Genomic DNA, 27,065 nt, shown 5'->3' on the forward strand with positions numbered 1-27,065 from the left:
TTCAGGGTGGGGGCTGTAATGCTTTGGGGTGATAATAAGGTGATGAGGTCTCCCTGAATAGCTGGGGGTATCCTGCAGGGGGGCAGCGGCTGCTCTCTCCTGCGTGCCAAGTGCAGAACTCAAAGGGAGCTCTTCCTCGCTGTGTTATCACATCTGCAGGTCGGCCTCCTCCTAGAGGGTCTAAAGCATCCACTGGAGAGCAGCCAAAGCCAATGGCACCGCTGGACAGAGTCTATCAGGAAATAGCCATATTGAAGAAGCTGGACCACGTCAACATCGTTAAGCTGATAGAGGTGAGCTACTTCTGCAGCCTACGCCACGCTGAAACAGATCTGGTTTGTGCTGTGGCAAGAGGACGTTTCTTCAACTGCTCCTACTGCAGCCAAAATAGTTTTAAAACAGTTCAAAGCTAGGCTGGTGATTTTGAGTAAGATCACAGCAGCTGTGTAGGACAGACTGACACACTTATCCTGGGCTTTCGTGCTGCGCTGTGAAGGCGGCTGGGTATGCTGGTAGAAGCAGCAGCAAGCTCTGACCAGGAAACTGGGGCGTAGACAAGCCTGGGAAGGTGCACACATGCCACGCTTCGTTTCCAAATGGCTGAAGTCAGACCAGGATAAGCAGTTATTCTACAAATAGAGGCAGAAATACGTTATTTTTCTGGTGACAGGAAAAATCCATGTCCTCCAACACCCTCCTCCCCTCCCAGGAATCTCTAAAAGTCAGCACGAGTCTTCCTTAATGCTCTGCAGCGCAGAACAGTACACAGGGAGCAGTAAAATGTTGTTTGGTTAAAAACGACTCTTTCCCGGCTGTTTTTGTAACTCCCCTCTTCCCTTATCTCTGTTATCAATTGCAGGTCCTTGATGATCCTGCAGAGGACAACCTGTACATGGGTACGTGGGGCCTTACCCGCTAACAGAACTGTCCGGGCTTTAGACCTAGTGGTGCAAGTAACTCGTGCTGGGACTCGGGGTCAGTACCAGGAGGAAACTTGTACCAACGTGAGCAGAGTTAGCTCTTCTGAAAAGTTAAACGCCTGCAAAGGCAGCTGAACTGGCAGGCCCCTTGCACTGAGGGTAAGGCAGCCTTGTGTCTTAGCAGAGCTGCACGCATCCCCTTCAAATAATGGCACTAGAGAGGTGTGACAGCAGCTCTGCCCTGCTCTCTGTGTATGCCAGAGCCAGGAGAGAAGGGAATGGTGCAGGGGGGCTTCTTGTCCTCTCAGTCTGAGGTTCATCCCGCTGAGCTTCTGTACACGGTGGATATTGGTAGTGACTCAAGCAAGCTGTCTCAGGACGTTCCCTGTGACCCCTGCAGACACGCTCACCTCCCTGGTGAGCCTTGGGACCTTCTTAGCCTAATCCTTACCTTGGGTGTCCCGATGGAAGGTCACAGCTGACTGCATTTATGCCAAGGGTGGGGAACTGCCGTCCGTTTTGTCTTCCTCTCCCTAAACCCTTGGAGGTGCCCCGATTTGGGCAAAATCCCTGGGCAGGCCTGGGAGGGACTAGGGTACCAGAGCTGCTGAGATGATGACATCTGCCCCTGCTAAATCTCTGCTCACCGGCAGTGTTCCCTGACGAGACAGGCTTAAAGGCTGCTTCTCGTGAAATAATTATGGGATGCTTTTTAAGCTGCCTGTGCAAGGTGTCTCTGCCTGGCAAATGAAGCCGTGTGCCTTTGAACGGCCAGCCTTCCCTGTTGTTGGAGCCCCGTGGGAATTCCAGCAGCATCCCGAAGGTGCCAGCCAAGGCAGGCACGTGTGCAGTGAGGAGAGCAACTCCACTGAGTGAAAGTAAACATGAGGCAGTTCAAAAACCTGCAGAAAAGCTAAAAAACAAACAAACAAAAACCCACGAGCTCTCCCTGTGGAGCAAAGTGATGGTCCCAGAAATGGCAGCGATAGCAGCAGGACAAGTGGGAAGTCTCGTGGTCCTGTCGGCACTCCAGAGAACACCGAGAGAAGTGGGGTTTGCTCACTGCTAATTACCGCTAGCCCTAAGTGCCGCGAGTGCTCTCCTGCTGCATGCTCAGTGGGAAGAGGCAGGGAATGGAGGGTGCTGACAAAAAACAGAGCAACCCGTGCTGATACGAGGTGGCTGAGTAAGGCAGTGCTGCTGCTCACCGTCACCGCGTGCTTCGGGGAGGGCGTTCTGCCAGGAGCTCTTCGGGGGTGCAGCAAATCCCTTGGTAATTTGTGAGCGAAGAGCTCTCCCAGCAGGTAATGGCAGGTGGTTTTCCTGACCCCGGTTCTGGTTACAACCCTCACGTCTGGTGCCAGGACCTTCAACGGGAGCAGGCCGTGCTCTTTCGGATGTGGATGCAGCCCTAGTGTGGTGCTGGGTGTTTTTGGCTTCTGCAGGGCAGGAGCTGGGTGACAGTGAGTGTCTGCTTTGGTTTGTAGAAGGGGGCAGAGGAGGGCCTCCAGCTGGCTCCCAGAGCATTGTTCCCATCACCACTGCTTTCCTGCTCGCTGTGGTTTTGTACCCCTGCCTTTCGGTAGCTGAGCATGGCAGGGGCTGCAGAGGAACGTTCCCCTTCCGAGGGAGCAAAGGGGCCCAGCCTGGGGCTAGGAGACCTCAAACATCTTCCTTGATTTTCTGCAAGTTGCTTCATATCCTAGCATTGCTAACAAGCAGTAAATCCCAGTAATTGCTGCCACAGGACCAGAAAAGCACCCAGGGCTGGGGCAAGTCCCCGTTTAACCCCTGCTCAGACACACAAACCCACGTGTCCTACAAGCCTCAACTCCTGGCCATAAATCCTCTGCAATTGCACCTGCCAGGGAGCATTTACCTCTCTGATAGCGGTGTAGCTGTGCTGCTGATCGACACAGCTGAAATGGAGCAATGTGTTCTTACAGCATCTCGTTTGGTAGCAGCAATTCAGCAGAAATCTCACAGCAAACACCCTTCCTGGAGGTACTGAACGAGGCAGGGCTCAAACCAGCAAGGGCTGACGCCGGGAACAGCGCAAGTGTGGTTGGTAAATTAGCACCCGCCGTCTCCCCGCGTGGAGCTGGCAGCAGGTGGGGATATTTGTCTTTGAAGAGATGAGTGTTTTCATTCTGCATCCCCTGGTGTCCTTGTCATGTGGGAAGAAAGAAAGGTGAGGGAGATAAATTGATTTAGCAGGAATGGATGTATTTTTATAGGTGCTAAAAAATGAATAAGCCTGGTTCCCTCTTCTGTGATTCATTCATGGTTTGATTTCCTTCCTTGCAGTGTTTGACCTCCTGAGGAAAGGGTAAGTAGTCCTCCTGGGATTCCCTTGTGTTGAAATTTTTGATGTTTGTTGTTCGCTTCCTGGGTGCAATGGAGATTTCGACGTGTACAGCGGGGCCAACCGCTGCCTGCGGGCAGGTGAGAGGAGAGGTCCAGCTGCAGCTGCCTTCGCACCATTCCGGCCCGGGCTCGGAGGAAATGCCCTGGTGTCAGGCTTTGCTCCAGAACGTAAAGGTGGTGCCACTTCCCTGTTAGATGCTGGGAGAAAAGCTTCTTTAGGGCAAACTGTACGGGGGTAGCAGCCCCGCTGTAGCTTCCTCTGACGTAGGGCTAGGAAGTCCCATCAACGTTCACTTGCCACCTGCTGCCTCAATTTGCCCCCAGCATGAATATATCACGGGAGGCTGTTTTGTTGGCACATGTTTCCGTAGCAGGAGCAGGGAGAAGGCAGTGGGAGTCTCCTCAGTGCTTGTTACTGCACCTGGGCTGGGTCTGCAGCTCTGCAGTCACAGCAACGTTGGGATTGCTGAGCGTGGGGTGGGGGAGATTCCCCAAGGGGTATTTCTCTCTCTAGCCCTGTGAACATCCTCCTGCAGGCCGCCAGCTCCGGCAGGTTGCTGGTGAGAGGCTCCCAGTCTCCCTGGTGACCGGGCCGATGACTCTCCTGGAGGAGAGGGGGAGAAAAAACCTCCTGTAATCAGCTGAGGCCAGGGCAGGGGAACGTGCTGCCTGGCCGAGCGCAGCCTGCCTGCCCCTAGCAGAAGGCAATTGGACCCCATGAGCGGCTCTGCCAGGCCTGCCACTCACATTACCGGCAGAAAAACATGCATGAGGAGGGAGGGGAGGCAGTGGTTAGAGAAATGCGAATGGGAGGTGGTTGTCTACCAAACAGCAGCAAGGGGGAAGAGAGGAACGCTGCCTGCAGGTTTTTCTGCTGCTTGCCGAGGGGAAGAGCCCCAGAGCCTGGTTTTGGTGATGGGTTGTTCTTGGCCGGGGTTTGACGTGCAAGGACGGTGTCTGAGGAGCACTCGCTTAAATCTACCCTGTTCAGTGGGCGTGTGTCCAAATGTGAGGTCTGGGGTCAGGCTGCTGAGCAGAATTAACCCCGCAGTGCAGTGAAGCCCTTAGCTCCTGCTCTTCGTCTGCTGGGGAGCAGGGGATGCTGACCGGCTCCGACAGCTTCTTTGCCCTCAGCATTCAGCAGGGGCAGGTAGACGAGGGCCTTCTAGAGAAGGTGTGCATCTCTGAGCAGTGGGGCCACCCGAAGGGAAGGGGAGAAGCTGTTGACCAGCAGTTAATCCTGGTGTTAGTGAGGACCTCGTGGCTCACGCTGACTCAGGGCTGTACGAAGCCACCGATGACCCCTATTCCAGCTCACAAGCCTGCGCGTCACAGCGTGCGGAACGGATGAACGCCTCTGCTCCGGGTCACAGCGCTGCTCTAAACGAGCAGTTCCTGGTGTGTCCAGCTCCAGGTGCTGTTGGCAGGGATTAGGGGCCGCTGCGAACCTCAGCCCCTAGAGAAGGAGGCCGAAGCACTCCATGCTGGTGGGAGCAGGTCTCCAGTGTGGGGGGAAATCCCGATGGCCCCTCCGAGTCCCAGGAACCCACGGAGCTCCCTGAGGGTCTGAAGTGGAGGGTCCTCTCCTGGACCTTGATCCCGGACCTGCTGGGAGCCCGTCCCTCAGCGGCGGGGCCGCAGTGATGCAGAGTGCTGTGAGGAACCATACCCGTTGCCATTTACGAAGCACGTAGTCGCTCTCCTCTTTCCAACAGGCCTGTCATGGAGGTACCAAGCGAGCAGCCGTTCAGCGAGGACCAGGCCCGGCTCTACTTCCGAGACATCGTCCTGGGCATCGAGTACTGTGAGTACCTCCACCACTGACAGGCTTCACAGAACGTGTGGGTCAGCCTCCTGCGGGGCTGGGGAGAAACCTCTCGGCACCAGTGGGCTGTGAAACGAGCCAGCAAGGTCCCCTCTAGCTGCACGTGACAGCTGGTGGCCGTGCTCAGCTCGGGTTTATCAGGCTGTATCGCCGATGCCAGGAGCAGGCACTCCTTGGAAAGGACATTGGGAAAACAGCGACTTGCTTTTTTTCCTCTTATCTCTTTTTGGAGGTAGACTTTGAAAGCAATGGCAGAGCTAGGGAAGAGGCATTTGTAGTGACATGGACTGAGTCAGTAGCTTCAGCTGGAACAAATCGCGGTCTCCAGCTTAGGGACAGTAGTCCCAGGAGCAGTGAGAGCTGGGGGTGCTTCCCCTCGTGCACCCTGAACAGAGCTGCTGTGTCCGTGTAAACCTCTCACACTGCAGCAAGGGCTGTGAGGCTGCTGGATGGTGCATTTTGCTCGCTGCTGAGCTGCAAACCTGGTGCTGCAGGTTTCATGGAATCATTAGGGTTGGAAAATCATTAGGGTTCCATGTCTGGGCTTCTCTTGTGACCCATGCCTGCAGTGGGAGGATGCCCATTAAGTTGCCGGGTGCTTTCTTTTTTATCAGGTAGACCTCTGAAAGTAGCATGTGCAGCAGAGCTGGGCAGGTCTGGGTGCAGGACACAGCTGTAGCACGCAGGGGTTGTGGGTTACAGGGCCTGGCGCTTTGATGCGGTCCAACACTGCTAGCTGGCATTATTCCCGTGCTGCATCTAAACGTCGCGCTGCACATTCCCACTCCTGAGCCTCAGTACCGGCGTTGTGTCCGGGTCAGAAGGTACAGCTCGGATCCTCTGCGGGTCACCCACACCAGCCTAAACCCTTCTCTCCCTTTTCCAGAGGAAGCTCCCCATGTAGCACGGCCTCGTAGGAGAGATGTAACCACGAGCTCTGTGGTCTGCAGCTGCTGCCCGTGTCCCCGTGGGCACGCTGTGGTGCTGGTGAGCAGCACTTGGCACTTTTTGATTCTCCTGTCTCTGCTGTAGGTGGCCTTCCGCAGTGTTGAGTGATGACTGGTTTCTCTGAACATTGCTGGGCTAAAGAATTGGCTGTGGTTGGAGGGCTGAATGTGAGGAGGAAGAGCCAACAGAGGGAATTCTTGCCTCACCGATCTGTTAGTTTTCCAGGGCAGTCAGCAGAAGTGTAGATGAGGTGATCCTGTCACTACAATACACTCGAACAACCGAGCAGCTTGATGAGCTTCTGTTACCAGATCTCATCAGAAGAAACCAAGTCTGTGTGGTTGGCTGACCTCTTACAGATTAGAAACTAGACAGATGATCAGGAAGGCAGGTACACAGTGGAGAGAGGTCACTAGTGCGGGTAAACCTGAATCTATAACATGGCCTGGGTTGTTCAGTGTACTCCTAGCGACCAGAAACAGGATGGAGTGCAGCATGGGAGGCTGGTGACAACACCTCGTTGTGGAGGATGGTCATTGCTAGGACTGACTGGCGGGAGGATGCCGTGGTAGTGAGAGCTGGTATGGTAAAGTGGCAGATAAAAATCTGTGTTGCTGAAGGCAGGGTAATGTATGAGGGGGAGAAACAGCACTAAAAATATGTACGTCGTGACGGGCTCTAAATGAGCTGTTCTCACTCGGTCTTCATTCTGGAGAGTTCTCTTGAAAATGCCAGCCCATTACTTAGTGACAGTCAACGGAGCTAACAGGGCCTGGGGAATTATTGGGAATGAAATGAAGAAAACAGAAAACATCATCATGCAGTTGTTTGGATCCACAAGAGCTCTTAGATACGAGCAGGGAATATCTTGAATGCTGTGTGCAGTTGTGCTCAGCCTGTCTTGGAAATGGCTCTCTAGAGCTGAGAACAGCACAGAAGGGGTGATCGGGATGATCCCGTACCGAGGGGTGAGATTAAAGCTCTTCGGGTTTGAAAATTATCACAGGATACGGACGGCAGAGGCTTATAAAATCCTGTGTGCCAGGGAAGAGGTGAACACGGCATGAATCTTCTCTGGCGGAAGAACCGAGGGGTAGCGAACAAAACAATTAGGTAGGGAGTTGAAAACAGAAGGAATTAGTCTTCCATACAGCGGGTAATTAAACCGTGACATTTATTGCTAGACGAGATGGCAAGTGCCAGAACGGAACGGGCTCAGAAAAGATGAGACAACTCTGTAGAAGAAAGGAGAATCGAGGGCTGTTACATGTGAAAATGTGGGCAGCTTGCCACTGGGAGCACGCCTACTGTACCCGTTGCATCTGTCTGCACAACGCTTCTGACCCTGGCAGGAGACAGGGTGTTGGGGGGGGTGGGCCCCTGCTTTAGGGGGCTGCATCCTCAGCTCTGCTCCAGCTGCTTGTCTGCACCGTGCGCAGGTTATTGCTGCGCTGACCTGGCAGCAGGGGTCATTGTGCTGTGCCCAGTTCCCTGAGGCATCTCTGAGACGTGGCGACTTTTAAAACTTTGACAGTGTGGGTGCACGATTTTGGAGGCAGATCTGAAGTCAGGGCAGCCAGCAGGGAGGGGCGAGGCCGTTGAATCAAGCAGCTGTCATCCCCAGTGAGCAGCGTGCGAAGCGTGAAAGGTCAGCCGCTTGCGAGACGGAGCGCTGTGCTGCATCCCGGTGTAGTTCGAGGTGAGAGGTTCTTTAGCTGGCTCAACCTCAGTAAATACTTGTTTCTCTCACAACTGAGGGAATTATTTCAAACGTGCTTTCAAAGAGCCAGCATGCAGCTGTGCCGAACATAAGAGGAACAGTTCGTGCTGCTGTCGTGCCTGGGGCCATGTCTGCCTTCGTTCTGCCAAATCTCAGGTGGCCCCTGCAAGCTCGGCAGCTCCCCAGAGTCAGAGTGAGCCCCTCGCTTTCCCAAGGCTTTCATTAAAGTGTTCAGCAGGCTTCAGACACCTGCAGAGAACAAGACGAGCGTGATGGACCTTGCCAAAGCAGAGCGGGGCGGTTTGCAGTGCGCTGCTCCATTCCCACGGCGAGATGCAACACCGCCTCGTTTTGTTTGATCTCACCGGGACGGGACCGGCCGGAGGTGGGAATGCAATCACTGCTCCCCTGTGACTGTCCAGAAGCTTCCGTGTGCTGAAAGCTGCCATACGCAGTCAGGGCGCCCCGGGAAGTCAGCAGAAATGCATATATGAATGGGAACGGGAAGCTCAAGACTGTTTTTCAGTAGAGTTTGAAGAGCAAAGACTGCAGCTTTTTCATTCTCCTCAGTACTGACACTGTAGCACAACCTGTGTGCCTCAGCAGGGAGATCCAGGCTGTGCTGTGCTGGATGCTGCTCGTGCTTACGGGAGGTACCAGTTCTTGCTGCAGAAAGTTTAGCTTAGAAGACAAGCCAAAAAAAGTTTGTGTTTCCTTAGGCAGAGAGGAGGGATCTGGGCAGTAAATTATAGGATGCCCAAGCACTCACAGCACCAGGAGCAACGGGATGCTTCGTTTGGGGCTATTGAGTAAGCACTTATTTTATTAGCAAATGAAAGTTAAAAACGGTGTTGTCTCAGAACTGCTGGGTAAATGCATGGCAATTATGGTGTAATTACAGGGGGAAAGTGCACCGGTTGTGCACGCTGAAGGAGAAGTGTTGCCAGGCAATCCAGAGATTGCAAGGTAATTTTAATGTAAGCATACATAATTGTTAGGTAATTTGGGAGAGCCGATAACCGTGCAGCTGCTAGAAGCTCGCAGCCGTCACAGCAGCAAATGCATCCTCGCTAGCTGGGTTTTATTAAATTAGAAGCTGCAAAGTGGCTTCCTGCCGGAGCCTGCATTAATCCAGGCCGGGTGCGGTGCAGGGAAGTGGCTGCAGAGGCCAAGCAGGGGGGAAATGCGTGCTGAACTTCAAAACTACAGGGGGTAGTGCACAGTCACGGCGTGTCTGCAGGGAGAGAGCTCCTCGTGATGCTCACCTGTGAGTTCAGCAGCCCAGCGGAGAAGCGTTTGGAGGGAGAGCGGTCAGTGTGATGAGAGCAGCTGGAAAGCCTGCCGTAGGCTAACGGGCAGGGAGGGATGCCCCGAGCAGCGTCACGCTTCTTGGGAAAGCCCCTCAGCCTGGGATGGCACAGTGCCACCTTGCTTTACCAGCTGCTTTCGTCTGGGCTTCTATTTTTAGCAAGTTTAATGCTAGGAAGTGCCCCCTGGTTATAAACACGGCCTCAGCCTCGTTGAACGATCAAGGAAGAGACGAGGTCTGAGAGGAGAGAAGGTCTGCCCACGTCAGTGTCCCTTCCTCTGGTGCCTAAACTGCTGGGAAAACACTTCAAGCTGAAGTGTGGTAACGTCACCAGTTCGCCTGGTGTGTTTTTGTGCGTGTCCTAAACCTGTGCTCAGTGCAGGCTGCTGCAGGAGACGTTTAGGCACGTGCACGCTTTAGCTCACACCCTAGTGAAAGGGACCCAAAGGGGAAGGTGCTTCTCCTCCCGCTTGCAAGACTTCCCCAATACCAGTGGTGCTGAATGCACCCGCATGGTTGGAGGCAGTGTGCTGTAAGTGCCCCTGGAGTGGTCATTTAAAATGTACCTGAGTGTTTGGGGCAGACAAGTTCTGCAGGATTACCCGTGTCATCAGGTAAAGCATGTGCCGAAGTGGCTCTGAATTGCGGATCCGTGCAGTTAGCTCCCTTCCCTCTTGTCACTTGCCTCTCTCAGTGCTTATCTGGGCTTATTTAAGCTCCAGTCTCCCTCCTGGTAAGGCAAATATTGCGTTCCCCATGACACTCGGCAGGAATGGATGTGCTGGGAGGTGAGGAGTCAGCAGCCACGGCCGGAGTCACCCCCAAAGGCTGGACGGGGAGTGGGGTGCTCCCTGCAGGGCTGGGCAGCTGTACAGGGTCAGCCGAGGTGCCCTGCACCCTGAGCCGTACTCAGCCAGGCAGCGTACGGCTGGGCGTCAGCACCCGTGGCTCAGGCGTTTCCTCAGCCAGCGATGGTGTCTCTTTATCTAACAGCCTCTGGTTTTTTCCATTAGTGCGCTCAGTCCCTTTGTAAGCTTGTGTCAATCTCCAGCATCTGCTCCCTGTTTACACGCTGGGGGAAGCAGTCCCTCCCTGCGTCTGAGTCTGGTCCTGCAGGTTTCAGCTGATGTCGGGAGTGAACAGAAACAACCTCACCCTATCCACGCCACCTCCCTCACGTCTTACATCGGGGGTGTCTTTTAGGGGCTGCAGAGTCTTTATCTGTACCAGTGTTGCAAAGCCAAGCATCCTGCCATCCCCTGAGCATCCATTAGGAAAAGCTAGTGAGCCTGAGCCCCCCAGGCCTCATTAACGGCACTATTTCAGAGTTGTTTTCTACAGTAAATGGGGCTGAAAATACTAACTGCGGGATTTAATATCTCGCCCCCATAAAAGCCTACAGTTTTCTGCACAAAGACAGGTGTTCTGCTGTGCCGTGCTGACTGTTTTGCTCCTGATACCTTGGCTGTGGCGATGCCAAATAAAGGTTGGACGTCTTGAAGGCAGTGAAGTTTCCTCCTGGCCTGACTCGGGGTGCCTGATACTTAACTGCACGGTAAATGCGTTTGCTGAAGTGCCGGCGTGTTTGGCGTGACGCCGCTGTGCCCTGGCAGGTGACCAGTGGAAGCCAGTACAGGTGAAGCGTGTAACGGGAGGGTTTTCTGCCGTTGTTAGGCTGCTGCCTGTTGGCAGGAAATGTTTTTCTTGTTGTGGGCAGACAGTTGGCTCAGCACGAGGAGCAGACGCCTGAGACTCTTCTCCAGTGGTAGGAGATGGACGCTGAGCTGCAGGAGAGGCACGGGGGAGAAGCCTGTCCCAGAAGTGGTGAGGGGTATGCGAGGGGTATCCCAGCTTGGGTGCAGGACTGGCACAGGAGAAGCTTTGTTCAGTAAGAGCCTTTTGTTTAGGAAGGCCTAAGAATAGGCAAAGGGAAGGTCTGTCTGAGCCCAGCCCTGACAATAGCCAGGAGCAGCCACTTAGCGCAGAGCAAGCACGCAAGCTTGACCCAGGGGAAAACCCTGCTGGCTCGCATCGTCAGGATGAAGTACAGAGGCCGTCCGTTCTTCCATTTAGCTGCAAGCTCATTACTTCATCTGGCTCTTGAGAAGCTGAAACAATTGCTGTCAGCGTGGCTGAAGGGAAGAAAAAAGTATTTTCTCCCACGTTCTGTAGAAAAAGCACCATTTCCCTACTGGGACCATGCCTAGGGAAGCTAAGGGTAGCAGTTCTGGTCCTGTGCGCAGAGGAATGCTTGTCTCGTCTGTATGAGCTGCTGGGTTCAAGGGAGGGTTGCACACACAGCTAGAGGCATCGGGAAGTCACCTTTCCAGCATCAGTTCCCTGCTGCACACCCGTACGAACGCCTGTGAAGCTCCAGTCCCAGTGTGCTAAGCCCGGAGCAGTAACGAGACGCCTGACACGCTGATCAAAGCCGCCTGTCCTGAGATAAGACTTAATCTACTCAGTCATCAATCTGTGAGCATAATTTCCATTATCTTAAGAGGCAAGTTAAGCTAATAAATCAGCAGCCAAGTCAGCACAGGCTTCTGTCTTCTGAAGGATATTGACTGCAACGTGAGGTAGGGGCTATCAGGCGGCGGTGCTGTAGATGGATTTGGTCTGTTTGGCTCTTGGCAGGGGCGAGCTCCTCAGGCCTTGTGTTGGCAAGGCCCAGCAGCGATTTGTTCCATCACAAATCCGTGATGGAGCTCAGGTGGGTTCCCAGCCTGTTGTGCTCTCCTGGGACTTCCCAGCGAGCTCCTTAACCCGGCCGTGCCTCCTTCCTGCGTGAGCTGGGGACCTGCTCCCTCCCCGTTCCTGCGCGGTGCCTGCACAGCTTGGTCCCCCCTTCGCGTGCGGCGTGTCGAGGGGGAGCTCCTGACCGCAGCTCCAGCTGCAGGGAGCTGGGTGTTGTGACACCACCAGGAGGGGGACGGGTCGGTGTTTTGTCATGGTCAGGGGAGCTCCGTCTAGATACAAACAAAAACCTTCCAATGTACGTGTTGCTGATGCATGCTTGATTTGGGCTCTGTGTAAGAGTAATTAGCTGGTGAAGAAGATCAGAGACGTGCTAGAACCTTTTATGAAGGTTGGGCGATTTGTTGTTTGATGCAGTTACATAGACGGCTGTGCTTGGGGTTAGCGGCAGCCCGGTACAGGCTCTGCGGGGTGTTTTGGCTCGACTCACTGCATGTACCCTGCTTGTGACGTTCCCAGCAGTCCCTTGAACACTGGCACGTGTGTAGCCACAGCAGGAAGCTGCGTGTGTCCTCTGTGACCCTGGCGTGAGGAGAGGTGTAGAAGGCAGCCTGAGTGACTCTGCAACACGCTGTCCCAGCTGGAAGGGCTGGGCATCCCTCCCTCACACCGGGAAGGCAGCGTGGGACTCGTCCTCCCAGCAGGCTCTACCGAAAGGCCTTGGCCAGCAACACAGTGAAGTGACAGAGGTTTGATGGATGCAGCAAGAGGACGGTGGCAAAGTGGTGAATAGAGAAAATCAGACCCAGGATCCTCACCTGAGCCCCCGGACGAGAGCCCTGAAATGAGCTGAGTGGGGGAAGGAGACAGCCCGCTGCATCCACTCCCCTGGCTCAACGCGGAGCGCTGCAGACAAGCAGAGAGGCTTGCCTCAAAGAGCAGCCCCTGGTTTAGATGGGGTGGTGGTGCAGCAGTTTCCTTGGGAGGGTGTTAAATCATTTCTTTGCTACAGGAGTGATGTGAGCGTAATGCTAAGCAGATTCTGCAGTAGCACCATCTGGGTTGCTTTTGCCCTTGGATGGGAACCGGATCCTGTTTTTAATCAAGTATAATTCAGCATCAGCCTCAGTAAATGGCAGGATGTGTCAGTGCATTGCAAAGTTTTATGTATTTATAATTTTCAAATGGGCTTTTAGCAACTTAGTATTAATGTGCTGGAGCCCTGAGGTTTCCAGAAGGAAATGCAGTGAAAGGCACCGTTTGTAAAAGGGCCAGGGGACAATCTCTTATTTCTCTGTTCCTAGCACTGCTGTCTCTGCTTCCTCCTGGTCTTCTCTGGCTGTTTATGGGAGGCAGGTCCCAGGTATTTGCTTCTGAGTTAAAAGGACAGTCTGTTTGGTCTCTGAATAGCCTGTGGTGTCTGGAAACGAGGAGCATTTCTTGTGCGTTGCAAAAAAAAAAAAAAAGCTGGCTTTTCCCACCAAAGGGACTGAGCAGAACGAAATGATTTGCTCGGCAGAAAGATTTGCTCATTTGCTAAAGAGCGGTGATGGAGCAGGGTGGCAGAGCGGCAGGAGACCTGCAGAGAGCCCAGGCAGGGCCAAGTGCTGTGCAAGCAGATCGGAGCCAGCTGGCCCAGCAGCAGAAATCCCCTCCAGAATCCACCCCTTTCCCCTGCCCCCTCTGCCACAGCCACCGAAGGTTTGCCCTCCTGCTGCCTTTGGGTCCAGGTGCTGCGGGTCGTGGCTGGGAGGCTCCAGGACCTGCCTGGTGCATCTGGAGAGGCCGGGGTGCAGCTGGGGGCTGAGAGCCTCCCGGGGGCAGCGTGCCCGCTACCAGCGGTGATGCCACTCGCGGTGATGGACCTCTGCGGGATTTTCCTTTTGTTGTTACCAGCCCTGGCGAGTGCAAGTTTGGTTCTGCAGGGACACTCACACAGTTCAGAGACACGTAAGCCTGTGCTTTCCTTTAACAACATTCCCACGTCACCCGCTGGCTTTTCATGGAGCTGATGTTCAGCACGTGCCAAAGCCGTGCCCCAGCAGGGCAAGTTTTGTAGCCTGGAGGTACAGATCCACTCGCTGGAGGCTCAGCACCCGGAGCACTTGCAGGCTTGGAGCCATCTGATGGCAGAGTACAACCAGGCAGCTGCAGCAGCCTCTGGAAAGAATTTTTTCTTGTGGTACAGGACTAAGGTGAGATACCGTGTTGGTGGGGCTGATAAAATTTAGGGAGAAATGGGTGCAGGCTGGCTGGCACTGTTGGAAGGCTTTGAGTAATGCAGGTGCAGCTGGAGAGGCTTGCAGAGAATCCATCCTGGGACAAGGTCTCCTGCAAGGACCAGCCACAGGTCACAGGCACCTTTTCAGGAAGCCCCGGCTGCTTTTTTACTGCTTCTGCCTTCCAGGCTAGACTTCCAGGTGTGATTTCTGGGACCTTTGAGCTCCCTGGGGCTCTGGGGTTTGACCAAGCCCAGCTTTGGGTTTGCGTGGCCAGCCTTGCTAACACAAGTGGTGGAAGTGCAGCGCATGCGCCCCCCCCGTCGTGCCTGCTCTGTGGGGTGGCTGTGAGGCTTAGCGGAGCGGTGTTTCTAATGCACTTTGGGATCTTTGCCTAGGAGATGCTCTCCAAATCCACGGGATTGCTATCCAGATGCAGATAGGCCTGAAATCCTCTTACCTTTCCACGGAAGTGAAGGATGGGTCTGATAAAACCAAATTCATCAGAATGCTCCAGAATCAGCCTCTGGCCGGAGGGCTCTGCAACATCTTACGTTGTTTCATTTTCATTACGAAGCGGTACTGATTTATGGTTTGAATTGGGTCTGTCACACAGCAAGGGCAGGGCATCCTGGAGCCTAGGGCAGTTGGTACAGTGAGCTGCCGACCTCTGCTTTTAAGAGCAAAATCAGTTCCAGACAACAGCAACGACGGTTTGTCGAAGAGACTTCAGTGAAGCTCTCTGCTTTCACCAGTTCTGCATTGATTTCAGCTTCGGGAAGGCTGCAGACAAGGACCTGCACATGGGAACCGATGTCTTTTGGCTGTTGGTGTCCCCCTTGTGCAGGGTATGCGGCGTGGTGGGGAGCAGCAACGTGGCGGTCCCTGCACAGGCCAGCACCCACGGCTCAGAGCGCAGTCACACCAGAGCTGCCTTCTGCCTCGGGAGCCTTCCTGCAACGCTGCAAGCAAAGAAACCGGTGCGCTGCTGGAGCAGGCGTCTCGGGACAGAACAGAGTAGCTGTCCCTTCCCTCTTGGAGGCACGGGATAAGCTGAGGGGTTCCCAGTTCCCAAGGAAGGAACTAAGGAGAGGTCCTGGGCTGATTTTAAAAAAATAAAATAATTAAAAAAAAACCAAACTCTCATGGAACAAGTGTAGGTGCAGCAGTACAGACATCGACAAAGCTGATGATCAAAGCTACATTCCTTTAAAGCACATTTGGGGTTTTTATTTAAACGTTGAAGTTGCTTTTTCTTCTGCACTGTGCCCGATGCAGCCCTGCCTCTGTTTGCTCGTGGCTGTGTTGAGCCACGGCCTCAATGCCGAGGACCCAGACAGGTGACGTGGGCCTGGGGACTCCGGTCCTGCCCTCTGGTGACACCAGGCAGCAGTTTGGGCTGCCTTTCACCCTGCTGCTCTTACATCTGCAAGGGGGAGAGTTGCTCGCAGACACCTCGGGCTGGTGAAATGAGAGGGTTTATTTGCACCGGGCGTTGCTTTTCACTCCAATTTGTCGGTGGCTTTCAGCTGCCCGAGGGTGGCTCAGTGAGCTGTGCGCTCCTCGCAGCGTTGTCCCTGCGGTGCCGTTACGGGCAGTCTGCAGGGCACTGTTAGCGCTCGGGTTTTGTTCCTGAGGTGCGGAGCTCCCCCTCTGCAGCTCTGCAGGGATAACGCCGCCGTCGCCTCCGCATGCCGTGCTGGAAACACGGATCGCAGCGGTTCAATAAGGACCTTTCTGGCCAGACAACCCCAGGCTCCTCTCACGTCATGTGGCAGCAGTGCCTGTGTCCCCGCAGGGATGTCCCACGGTGTGGCTGCTCTGCCTGCAGCCAGTCCTCCTGTAAACTGCCGGGGACTTGGAGAATTGTGCTTCTTCAGAGCAGAAAAGGGATTTTAAGTTGCCTTCATCAGGTTGGCAGCTCCATCCCAAATAATTTCCTGGCCTTCATCTTTGTGGCTGTGATGGAGCCTCGTTCATGTACAGCAGCTGGTGCTGGGGACACAATTCCCGTCCTTCTCTCTTCACAGCCCTGCAGACGGCAGCCAGACAGCAGGGAGGACCTGGGGATAGCTCAGGTTTTTCAGGCCAGCTGGCACGAGAGCTGCCTTGCTGCCACTCACACTGCACGGCAAAGCAGCGTGGTGTGCGCTGGGCTGGGCCCTGCTCCCCACCTCGCCATTCCCACCCCAGCCACCGCTTCCCCTCTGCGCCCATGGCCTTCCCATCGCAGTTTGCCGCTCTTTAAATTGTGTGCCGGGGTTATGGACAGGACCACCCCTGTCCCTAAAGCTCACGACAAGCACGTGGAGGGTCTGCTCTGGAGGGCACAAATGTCCATTGCCCCTCGTGTTCGGCTGCTTTGGTTTTTGCAGAGGTTGGGCCTCCTAGCTCCCTGTCAACCTCCGTATTGTGGGCACTGAACAAGCCCAGAGCGCCGGGCAGACAGCCCACACCTGCTCTCATGGGGCTGCACAACGGCAGGGAGTGCCTTTTATGAGCTAAATACTACAGGGGGAGGTGGGGGATAATAAAAATTCCAGAGTTCCTTCTTCCCTAGTGTAACTCCTTCTGTTTTCAGACCAGGGGTGAACTTGTGTGGTCCAAGTGTTTTTGTGCTCTGTATGTTCAGAGGTGTTGGGAAGCTCAGCTCTGCGGTACCAGGCATGTTCCGTAGCAGCCTTCACCCAGACGCCTGCATGGAAGCCAGCTCACCATTTCCCCAAGGGAAACGTCGCTTCCCCCCCTCCCCGTCTTCTCTTTTTCTTGCTCTCCCTCTATTGCCGTAAGGAAATGTCAGCCGGCCACCAGCCGCGCTGCGCAGCACGTCTCCTCGTAACTGCTGCTCTTACCGGGGGTTCGGGGTTTGTCCTGACTGTCTAGCCGGGCTGTTACAGCGCTAACTGGCCCACGTCACAGCACAGACACACAGCGGCCCAGCTGGAAGAGGCTGTAGCCCCCAGTGCCGTGAGCTGAGGCTCTCCAGCGAGCTTTTTTTCTGCTGCGGCTCGAGATGAGCTCTCAGGAGGGAGCAGCCCACTGAACCTGCGGCCGTGTGTGCCGCTGGCGAGCCTGCCAGCCGTGGCACCCTGTTTAACAAAGCACGTTTGAAATCTTGCCCTTCCAGCCTCGGTGCGCTGCCCGGGTGAGTTACATGAAGGTGAGCCTAGATCTCCGCGTGTCTTTGAGGCTCTGTCGTGTGCCAGGGATGGCACCTGTCAGCAGCACTCCAGGCTCGGAGAGGTCCTTGCAGAAGGTCTGTAGGCGTGCCTTCCCCTCACACGTGTGCCCTCCCTTCCCCACCCGTGGCTGCTGGAGGCTGCCCTGGGAGGAGCAGAGCAGCTGGGGCAGTTAACTCTGCTCCCAAAACACAAGCTGGAGTGCTCTGGAGGGCAGGCTGCTCTTGCGGCAGTGTGCTGGCCAGCTTTGCAGGCCACAGAAGGGTTAGGCCAGCATTTCCCCCCACGGGGGAAGTTTCTTACAAGATAGAAAAATGCTTACGGGGAGGTGAAGGGAGGCTGCAGGGTCCCGGTCCCCCCGTAAAGGTGGTGAAGATTAGAGCATTTCTTTTCCTGTTCCGTAAAGTCTCCTGTGTTTTCTGCACTTCTGCTTTGGGGCCATTTCATGTTCTGAAAGATTTTTTTGGTGTAAATTTTCTCTCCATGTCCATAAGAAGGCAGCCACTTCCCTACAAGTCCCCTGCACCTTCCCCCAGCAGCCCAGACGTGGCTGTATTGCAGCTGCTGTATTGCTTCCCAGATAGCTTGTGAGGAGAGGGGTTTTTAGTTCCATTTTCAGTGTGTCTCAGCCTCCAAGCTCTTGGAAGGGTCTAGTTCCTTTTGGATGTGCAGCAGTTCCGCTGCTGCCCGCAGTTGACCTCCTGAGCTGGGGCAGAGCTGGGGCAGAGCTGGAGTCTTGTAGGCAGCCCTGCAGAGCAGCCGGCACGCGTAGGAACAGCCTTTGCTTAGGAGGGGCTCTGGGGCGGGGGTTTGGCTGTGGGGCTGGATGTGGATGTGTCCCGAGTGCAGCAGTGGAGATTTGAGATGATGCAAAAAAATAAAAATAAAATCAAAATAAAATCTGGGATGATGCTCCCTGCTCAGAGGTGTCTTTCAACCTGGAAGCACCCCTTGGTTTCTGAGTTGTCCAGCCTCGGTGCTGGCTGCCGGTTGTCATATTTTGCCTAAATATCTCCTCCGGGCCTGTTTCGTTCTGCCTGTGGTTCTGCTCCTTTTGCTTAGCTTTACGGCACCGCAGTTTTGAATGAAGTGAATGGAAAATTAACCTCTCTGTCTGGAGCCCATCGGTCTTTAATACTGCAGGCTGCCCGGCCCATCATCCGGTCCAACGAAGCCACACCAATCTGCAAGGTCTGGACGAGCTGCTTCTCTAACTGCTCTGCTCTGTGCCACCGCCTGGGTTGTTTCTGGGCTCACGTATGTTTTTCTCTGTGATTGCTGGTGACAGATGTATTTCTCCGAGCATTGTGCTCTGGTGTACGTCCCAGCGAGGCGCTAGGAAGGAATGGCTTTAGCAAATGGCACTTGTGCTCCATTATATGCGCCTACATAGCAGCACCTTTCAGGGGCGTGTGGGCCTGCACTTTAATTCGCATCCTCCTGGCAAGGTTTCCTGTGGATGTGCCAGCTGCTCTCCCAGACCATATCGCTGTCTTTTTTTTCTAGTGCACTACCAGAAGATCATTCACCGGGACATCAAGCCTTCCAACTTGCTCCTAGGAGACGACGGGCACGTCAAAATCGCGGATTTTGGAGTCAGCAATCAGTTTGAAGGGAACGATGCCCAGCTGTCCAGCACAGCAGGGACACCAGCCTTCATGGCACCAGAGGCCATTTCAGACACTGGCAAAAGTTTCAGTGGAAAGGTAGGTCTCTGCTCGCAGCCAGCGTTTCCTGGGACCTCTCAGACACGGCACAGAGGGCAGCACCACGCCTGCACTGTGGTGCAGGCTGGGGTTGTTATTAAGTAAATCAAAGCTCTGATTCTGTGCTCAGTTTAGGCAAAACTCCCGTTGGTTGTTCTGTGCAGCGGGCAGATGGACTTTGCAGGCCCTTGTCAACACAGGAGGCAGGATCGAGTCCAGCAGGACCCCTTCCCTGCCAAAACTCCCCGCTCCTTACCAAAACAGTCAAGATTCACAGGGGCTTGCTGGGCACCAGCACCATGTCTCGGTACCCTGAAAGTGAGGAGCACTGGTGAACGCTGTGATGTGCGAATAGGGCCCAGTGGTTTGATTTTTGGCTTTTTGCTCTGTTTTTATTTTTTATTTTTTGCCTGGAAGAAGACTCAGCCTTGAAGTGTCAGAAGGGGCTGCTAGCTGGTCACTGCCTTCGCAGGGTGGACAGGGGTGTGCCCAGCACAGTTCCCTTCCCCCAGGATGATTATAGCTGCCTTTAGGAGCCCAGTTTCAGAGAGACTCTATGCAACAAAATTAAACATAGAAAAAGCTAAGCGTGTACAAATAATCTTCTGTGAGTCAGTGGGAAATCCAGCCCGTTTAGATCATCTCTGGGTTGCATCTAATTTACTGCCTGCCCTTGCTCTCTTTCAGGCACTTGATGTATGGGCCATGGGGATCACCCTGTACTGCTTTGTTTACGGGAAGGTAAGCTGGCTTTCAGATGCTCTTGGCCCTGCCTGGCAGTGCCTGCCCGCCTGTCTTTTGACTCATTCCTTTCCAAATAAAGGCAAATGTTAGAAGCAAAGCCCTACTTTCTGCAAGCTCCCGTTTTCCTCAATCACCCTGCCTGTGGCAAAGGGCTTCTAGAGCTGCCCCCCTAACTCAGAGCAGCTGTTTGTGCTACAAGCCCAGAGCAGCACTGGTAGCACAAACAGCGTTGGTGGGGGGCTGTCTGTGTTGCCTGTGTTCAGAAACAAGCCAGATAAAGCGTGGAGGGAGGCATAAACTGAATCCCAAGCCACTGCGGAGCACTTCAACAAAACCAGATTACAGAAAGCTTTGTCTGCCAGAGCTGTGCTGGGCCAGATGGAGCCCAGTTTGGCTTCAGCAAATTGCATGTTGTCATGGCCTTCCCCCCTCCGGAGGTCAGAAGCTCCCAGTCCCACCCGCTCTCTCCCAGGACGGACAGTGAGGCAGGTGTGTGTGGTGCCCGTAAGCAGCTATGTTGCTGAACCTCCTGTCCCTGCAAGGACCCCAGCAGATCACACCGCATGGGCAGGAAGCATTCAGCTCAGGGGTAAGAGGTGCCTGGAGAAGGCAGCAGAGGCAGAACTGTCTCCACTGCTGGTGTGGTACTGCTGAACTGAGCCAGGGTGGAAAACGTTCTCTGAGCTGTGTCTGTAAAGTCTTATTTGGGCCAAATCCTGAGGTGCAAGTGTCTAGCATTTTTTTTATATTCTGATATCATCCTGTGATTATATTACTTACCTGTGTGGTGAGCACTGGAGGAAGGAAAAAGGGAATGTAAAACCAAGCACAAGGATCCATTTCTGTTCCACGTGATCCTGTGCAGTAAATGTTGTACATTTCACACCTACTTTGTATTTCATGATTTATCCTGGCCAGGCAGAATGGGACAGGGTGTGTCAGCATCCTAAAAAAACAACTGTTCCTGCTCCTTCGGTTTGATGGAGACGTTCATGGGGCCTGTAAATATGTTGTCCCTGCATGCCCCCAGTATCCAGGTCAGTCCTGCCTGCTTTGCCAGGGAGGAAGAGCCAGAATGTAGCTCCAGATGTTTGTTTGCTTTTATAATGTTGAGTACAAACAAAAGCACGATGAAGAGACATGCTCTGAACTCATATATATGAATTTACAGTGGAGAACAGGTGTTCCAATAACAGTACCTAGCTCCAAATGGTGTTTGTCACGCAGGCCACCCAGTATCAGCATCTCCATTTTATGGGTGGCAAAAGTGGGGCAGAGAAAAGGAAAACGAGCAGTTCATGGCCTCGTGGGAGGCTGGATGGAGGGGGGGGGTCACAGTTGGGTTCGTATCTGTCCCTCTGCTGTCTTCTGCATTTGGTTTTTGGTTTTGTTTTTTCAAAGGAAGATCAATTTGTGTGAGGAGAGGTTTTACTTCTCTCCATCTCTGTGTCAAGTCCAGGTAGCGCGCACACAGTGCACTTCTGCATGGACAGCAAACGCCGATGTGGTGCCAAGATCTGTGACAAGAGGAAAATCTTTTGTTTGTTTTGCAGTGCCCTTTTATAGATGAATATATTCTAGGTCTTCATAACAGGATCAAGAACAAGCCTGTGGAGTTTCCAGAAGAGTAAGTAAACTTGCCTCAGGTACTGTAAAATTAACTTCAGCCTTGCTCGCTGTGCAGCATAAAAGCGGGTGACCGGTGGGTCACCACAGAGGGGCAAACGAAGGCAGGTGCGTGAGGCTCTTTGTGTTCCCCTGCGCCCTTCGCATGAGTTCTGTGCCACCACTGCTGTCAAAGCCTTACAGCATTAAAGTGCCGAGGCAGCGAGGGGTGAGTCAGGTGAGCATGGCAGGAGGTGACTACGCTTGGTGTGTGCTCTGTGCCACTGGGACACCAAGCCTTCGTCTTAATGTATCGGCCACTCCTCGGCATTTCCTCCATCACTGGGCCTCGGGAGGCTGCTGTTAGTGATGGATTTGCTTCTGCTGTTCGCTGTCAGATGAAGTAGCCAAGGCTGGATTTCTTGTCTTCCCCCCCAAGTCAGCGCAGTAGTCAGGCAAAGAACATTTGACCTTCTTGACCTAAGACCATGCTAATAAAAAATCGGAGATAAAATTACTTAATTTAAAACGAGCATGAAAGAATTAAAACTCTAACGGAAGGCACATCTGTTGTTAGAGAGGGAGGGAGGGATGTTTCCAGACAGCCCCAGATAATGTGCAAATAGCCACTAGCTGCTATGTGAATGATTTGCAAGATACTGAATTTAAAGATACCTACAGTGAGGCGCTGGGCCTCTGCCTCAGCAATCCCAGGCTCCCTTCTGAGTGTGCAGAGAGAAACGGCCGTGTAGGCTGGCCTGTTTTAGACATCTGCTCTGGCTGGATGACTCACAGCCCAGGTCTGCCTTAATTACCTCTGCACTAAGGCACAGGCACTGCAGGTAGCTCAGGGGAGCCATGACGAAGACTGGGCAGTGCCCCTCTGCCCCTAAGGACCTGTGGCCTTGAGGCCTGGCCCCTTGTCTCATGGCAAACACGAGCCCCAGCCATTGGTACGGAGAAATCCTGGCAGCCCGGTGCTGTTCGTGAGGTTTTGCAGGAAACCAGGCTCCAGGCACCGAGAGCACGAAGGCAAGTCATGCCACGTCGCTGGTCTGCAGCCGGGGCTGCACTTCGTCTTAACAACACTAGCACCAAAAAAAAAGTTTGTTTCCCTGGCAGTCCTCTCTCTGCTTGCTGGGGTGCTGGCAGAGTGCCCGTCCTCAGCCGTCGTGTGTCCGGGTTAGCAGCCAGCCGTGCCCATCTGTGCAGTAAGCTATTAACGTTTAATGGGCTAGCGGGGCTGTGCTAGGAGCGCTGCCTTCATTCAGACATTTTCTCCAGCGATAACTCGGCCGTGTGATTTATTTGGATTACCTGCTCTCCATCTGAAAACAAACTCCACCCCCATTAGGCTGTTGGATGGCAGAGTTGCTGGTTGTTGTCGCCTGTCCAAGCCTCATCTGTTTGTTAGATAAAGGCGACAACGCGGAGGCACGTAGGGCTGGAATTCACTGGACTGAATCCAGCCTGACCTCCCATGGAATTAGCACCTCGTTACGGTTAGGAATATTTTGGTTGCGATTTGTTTCACCATGGCTACAAAAGCCACGTTCCTCTGTGCAGACAGCCCATGGAAATTCATTGCCTGTTTGCTGACAACCCGTGGGACAGAGATGAAGCTGACTGTACCCGCGTTGTCATCCCGTCCCTTCCCTTAGAGACACGGGGATAAATATTTATTGCTCCAGAGTTCTCATTCACTTCTGTCAGTCCTCGGCATGACACGGGGTGAATGGGGTCAGCTACAGCTCCCACCCTGATCCTGGCACCACTAAAAAGCAAGCTGGAGAAATTTCTGCCCAGACATGTATTGAGAGAGCCAGAAGCTGTGCCTCGTTCCCGCTGGTGAGGAGCTGAAGTTCAGGACAATGTTCTCTGCCCTTGGTGCCTGGGGGCACCCTGTACAAGGATGTATGGGGTTGGCAGCCCTCCCAGCGAGGCGCTGAGCTCTGTGGTGCCTGGCATCTTCCTGAGAGCTGTTACAGGATAAATTCTGACTAATTCCAGATAACACAGGCTTTTCAAAGGAAAAACGTGGTTGGGTACGACGTGCACCCTGGCAAAGGGAGAAGGGAAAACAGAAGCAGGGGAAGGCAGCCCGTTACCTGGCTGTAACCCACCGGGGGCTTGGTGATCTTGTTCACGGGGCTTCTCCTTGTGGCATCAATCCTGCTGCGTAGAAATCAGTCTGGTAACCAAACTCGTTAGGGGATTATATAATCTTAAAGTATAACCTTACACTGCTGTTAAGCTGTTGCTGTTTTGGCACAGCTCTGCCGTTAAGTGCTTTACAAACACCATCACACTGCTGTCTCCACGAGGAGCCTGTTTGTTCCGCCCCGCTACAGGCACTGCCGCCCTCCGTGGCTGCTGCTCTGTTCCTGGATCTCATCTCGAGCAGCACAGCTTTTCCCATTCCCACCTAAACTGTCACCTGAGGTGCAGCCTCAAGTCTCTGAGGGCTCATCCTGCCGTTCTCCTTGTCTGGGCTATATTGTACCCCCCTTCTGCCCCCTCCCCCTGAACAAGCCGTGTTCCCTTGGGATTGTTTGTTAAGGATCCACGTGCACATAGAGTATCCATAAATTGAACATAAATATTGCACGGCAGCTCTGTTTCCATCCAACTAAAATATCCCTCACTGAGGTTTACGGTAGTTAATTCTTTCTCCTTCTCGGGGAAGGCAGGGAGGAGGTGGGCACGGCTCCTGGTTCTCATCAGTGCTTTGAATCTGCTGGTAGCACTGCAGGCCAGCCCTGCTGGGGAATGGCATCTCATGCTGCCAGATCCCATCTCCCTGCAAGTCAGTTGTGATTCAGACCTTCAGCAGCCTAATGCGCTTCTGCCATACGCTGGCGTTTTATGTCAGTAGCACTTTGATGGCACAGACCGAGTGTGTTTAAAGACGTCGCCTGCATCACCAACAACAGAAGTCAGTGAAGTCCTTGGGTAAGAAAGACGACTGCAGGAGAGCCAGCAGGCCCAGGCACTTTCTGAGAACAGGGGTGGCTTCTGGGTTCAGGCAGTCTGTCGTTTAGTCTTAGAAATGGTCCTAAAAACTCAGACGCATTTCTGTCTTAGCCACATCTGTTCATTCCCTATTTTGATATCCCAGGGCTGAGCTATAGGGTCAGAAATACTGAGTTGCCAAACTGGCTGCCGTCAGCGTTCGTGGAAGCAATTTGACCAACAACCTGCAGGCTAAGCTGGGAGGAAAGGTCCCCATTTGACATTCCAGTCCCAGCGCATGACCGCTCATGGTGCAGGTTCTGCAGACCAGGTTGTGCCCTCCTGGTGTCGCAGAAACCAACTCCAGTTCTGCCTTCCACAACACTTCATTTTCACAAAACCGCTCCTCTGAAATTCCCAGTAATGTGCTGTCTTTAAAAACAGCCTGAAATCCATTTGCCTGATCCCTTGCCCTGCCTTTTGAGAGCCTGCAGCCATGTTAGCAGGCAGAACAGGAGACCCGAGCCCCTTAGCAGTGACCGTGATGCCTGAGAAGGAACCAAGCCACCTAGACCTTCCTTTTTTGGGACAGTTTGCAGATAAAATACCTTCTGATCAGCGCAGATTGTCTAACAAGTAACCACAGGACGGGCTATGCATACCCTGAGCATTTACACTTCTCTTCTAACTGTACATTGCTGTTTTCTTTTCTCAGAGCACAGATAAGTGACGAGCTCAAGGATCTGATCCTACGCATGCTGGATAAAAATCCAGAAACGAGGATAACAGTCCCCGAAATTAAGGTAAATCGGACATAGACATTAGAGCCTTTTGTTTCCGCTGATTTTGTGTTCCTTTGGTACCTCCTAATGAGACAGAGCCATTCCTGGCGTTTGTCTTGGGAGCTCTTTCTGGCAAACTGCCTTGGAAAGGGAGCGTGCTCGTTTTGCAGCGTGCCACTGTTCTGTCACTGCGGCTTGCTTGGGGAATATTGACAAAAGCTCTCTTGTTTACTTATTTAAATTAAAATTACTCAAAAGCTGCGTGATCTTCAGCAAATCCCCAGGAGAATTAGCATTGTCATGGGAGCTGCAAGCGGCAGAGGCCTGGCTGTGAGCGTTAGACCAGAGTTAAGGGGCTGGCAGTGCCTCCTTCACTATTGCTCGTGGCAGCAGCCTCAAGGCACACACACAATTGTTTCCATCAGCATTACTCGGAGGAAGCTTATTAGCACAGAGGATGAATAGGCCTGGGTAGAGCACAATGCCTCGAAGGGCTTGGTTCATTCTGCCTTTCAGGTGCTTTCTGTCCTCCTGTCACCCCTCACCGAGGCCTTGGACCTGCTTGACGCGGTGAGATTTTTGCAGGAAGCCTTCAGCATCCCCTGCTGGGCACACAACCATTCTGCTTTGTCTCAGGCCAGCACCAGCACATTTGCCTCTAAAGATGACGGTAGGAAAGGTGAACTTTGAGAAGAAAGCCGACATCCCTTCTCTCTGTGCCCAGGAGGCCACAGCCAGAGCTGTTGGGAAGTGCTTTGGAGCTGCGTTAAGTCATTTTACATGGCAGCCCTTGCAGGCACTTCATGTGAAAACCAGGACCCCATAAGAGCCCCGGGGAGAACAGAGCAGAGTGCTGCATCTTATCCCCAGCTGTGCAGGGAAGGCGCTTGCTGTGCTTGAGGATTTGTGTTTGATGCTGAAAGAGCACGTGTCCGTAGTGCCAGGCTGGGCTCTGGGCTCAGCGCCTCGAGCACTGCTTTTCTCATGTTCACCACCAAGGAAATCATCCCGTGAAAGGCAGCAGAAAGAGGGCAGCTGTTCTGTGCCATTCCCCCATGCAGGACGATGGCCAAGCAGTTTTGTGGCAGAGGAGGTTTTGGAGTGGAGGGGAGCTTTTCGGGAGGGCATGGAGCAGGTAAAAGGACTAAAGTGCTACCTGAGTCCAGGTGAAAAAAAAATCATGTGTTGACTGGGGAAGGAACTTTTAAAGAAAAAAATCAGACAGTTTGCATACCTGGTCAGTGTTTTGATAGAGGAATATTTTCTGGTTCCTTCCTTGTTTGCATATCAGGCCCCCTGGGGAGGTAACTCCTGCAGCTTGGTGGCTCAGGCCCGGTCACATAGCTGTGCCACCTGGCCACAAGCTGGCCACCAACCTTCAGCGGCACAGTTGCCAAACTGCAACCATCACTGAAGGCCCTGGGTGGGGGGGTTCAACCCAGAGAGTACAGGAGAGCCTGCGTGCAGCTGCTGCAGTCCTGACAAGAGGACAAACTCCCCCCGTATCCATATTCACAGACCAATCCCAAGGAGCTTTGCTGTGAAGTAGCATACAGCCACATGGCATCAGGGCTCCAGTCTTGGCTCCATGAACAATCAGATGTTTTCAAGCAGCTGCTCCAAGCCTCCTCTTCATCTTCCTCCTCATCCCCAAGTTTCTTCCCTTTTCCTTTTTCCCTGTTTTCACGCTCTCCTCCTCTTCCTCCTCCTCTTTCACCTTGCTTACATGTAAGAGAAAATACAGGACTGCAAACGTTTTGGCGTAGCTGGGCACTAGCTCTGTGTTGCTTCTCATATGTAATCATTTATAGTTGATAAATTTCTGATGTCCACATTGAAACTAAACGCAGCGAAAGCCAGAAGGCGAGGGTAAGATTCTAGAGGGAGGTAGGCAGGGACAAATACCCTAACTGCTCTGCCGCCTGCGTTTGGAATTGCTGTTCAACATCCAAATGAATCAAGCAAATTGTTCATAAGCGGAGCATCGATCATATGGCTGGGCATACGGGCTCAGTGCATAGGTTTCGCTTAAGGCTGAATGTGATGTTGTGCCTTTGATGAGAGTTGTTCTGAGCACAATTAATGATCTTTG

The 27,065-nt window shown here is 53.5% G+C and overlaps 1 protein-coding gene across 2 annotated transcripts in view; it reads left to right on the top strand.

Moving 5' to 3' along the window:
• Positions 1-27,065, top strand: part of CAMKK1 (calcium/calmodulin dependent protein kinase kinase 1) — a 93,504-nt gene that overhangs the window by 56,576 nt on the left and 9,863 nt on the right. For both annotated transcript variants that reach the window (XM_035343050.1, XM_035343051.1), the window contains 8 exons: positions 160-293; positions 860-896; positions 3,228-3,249; positions 5,003-5,091; positions 18,691-18,890; positions 19,578-19,631; positions 21,188-21,261; positions 24,907-24,994. In XM_035343050.1, the coding sequence (XP_035198941.1) occupies positions 160-293; positions 860-896; positions 3,228-3,249; positions 5,003-5,091; positions 18,691-18,890; positions 19,578-19,631; positions 21,188-21,261; positions 24,907-24,994 (698 nt within the window). The remainder of the gene's footprint in view (positions 1-159; positions 294-859; positions 897-3,227; positions 3,250-5,002; positions 5,092-18,690; positions 18,891-19,577; positions 19,632-21,187; positions 21,262-24,906; positions 24,995-27,065) is intronic.

This window comes from Oxyura jamaicensis, chromosome 19 (assembly GCF_011077185.1).
Source record: "Oxyura jamaicensis isolate SHBP4307 breed ruddy duck chromosome 19, BPBGC_Ojam_1.0, whole genome shotgun sequence".
Classification (NCBI taxonomy): Eukaryota; Metazoa; Chordata; class Aves; order Anseriformes; family Anatidae; genus Oxyura; species Oxyura jamaicensis.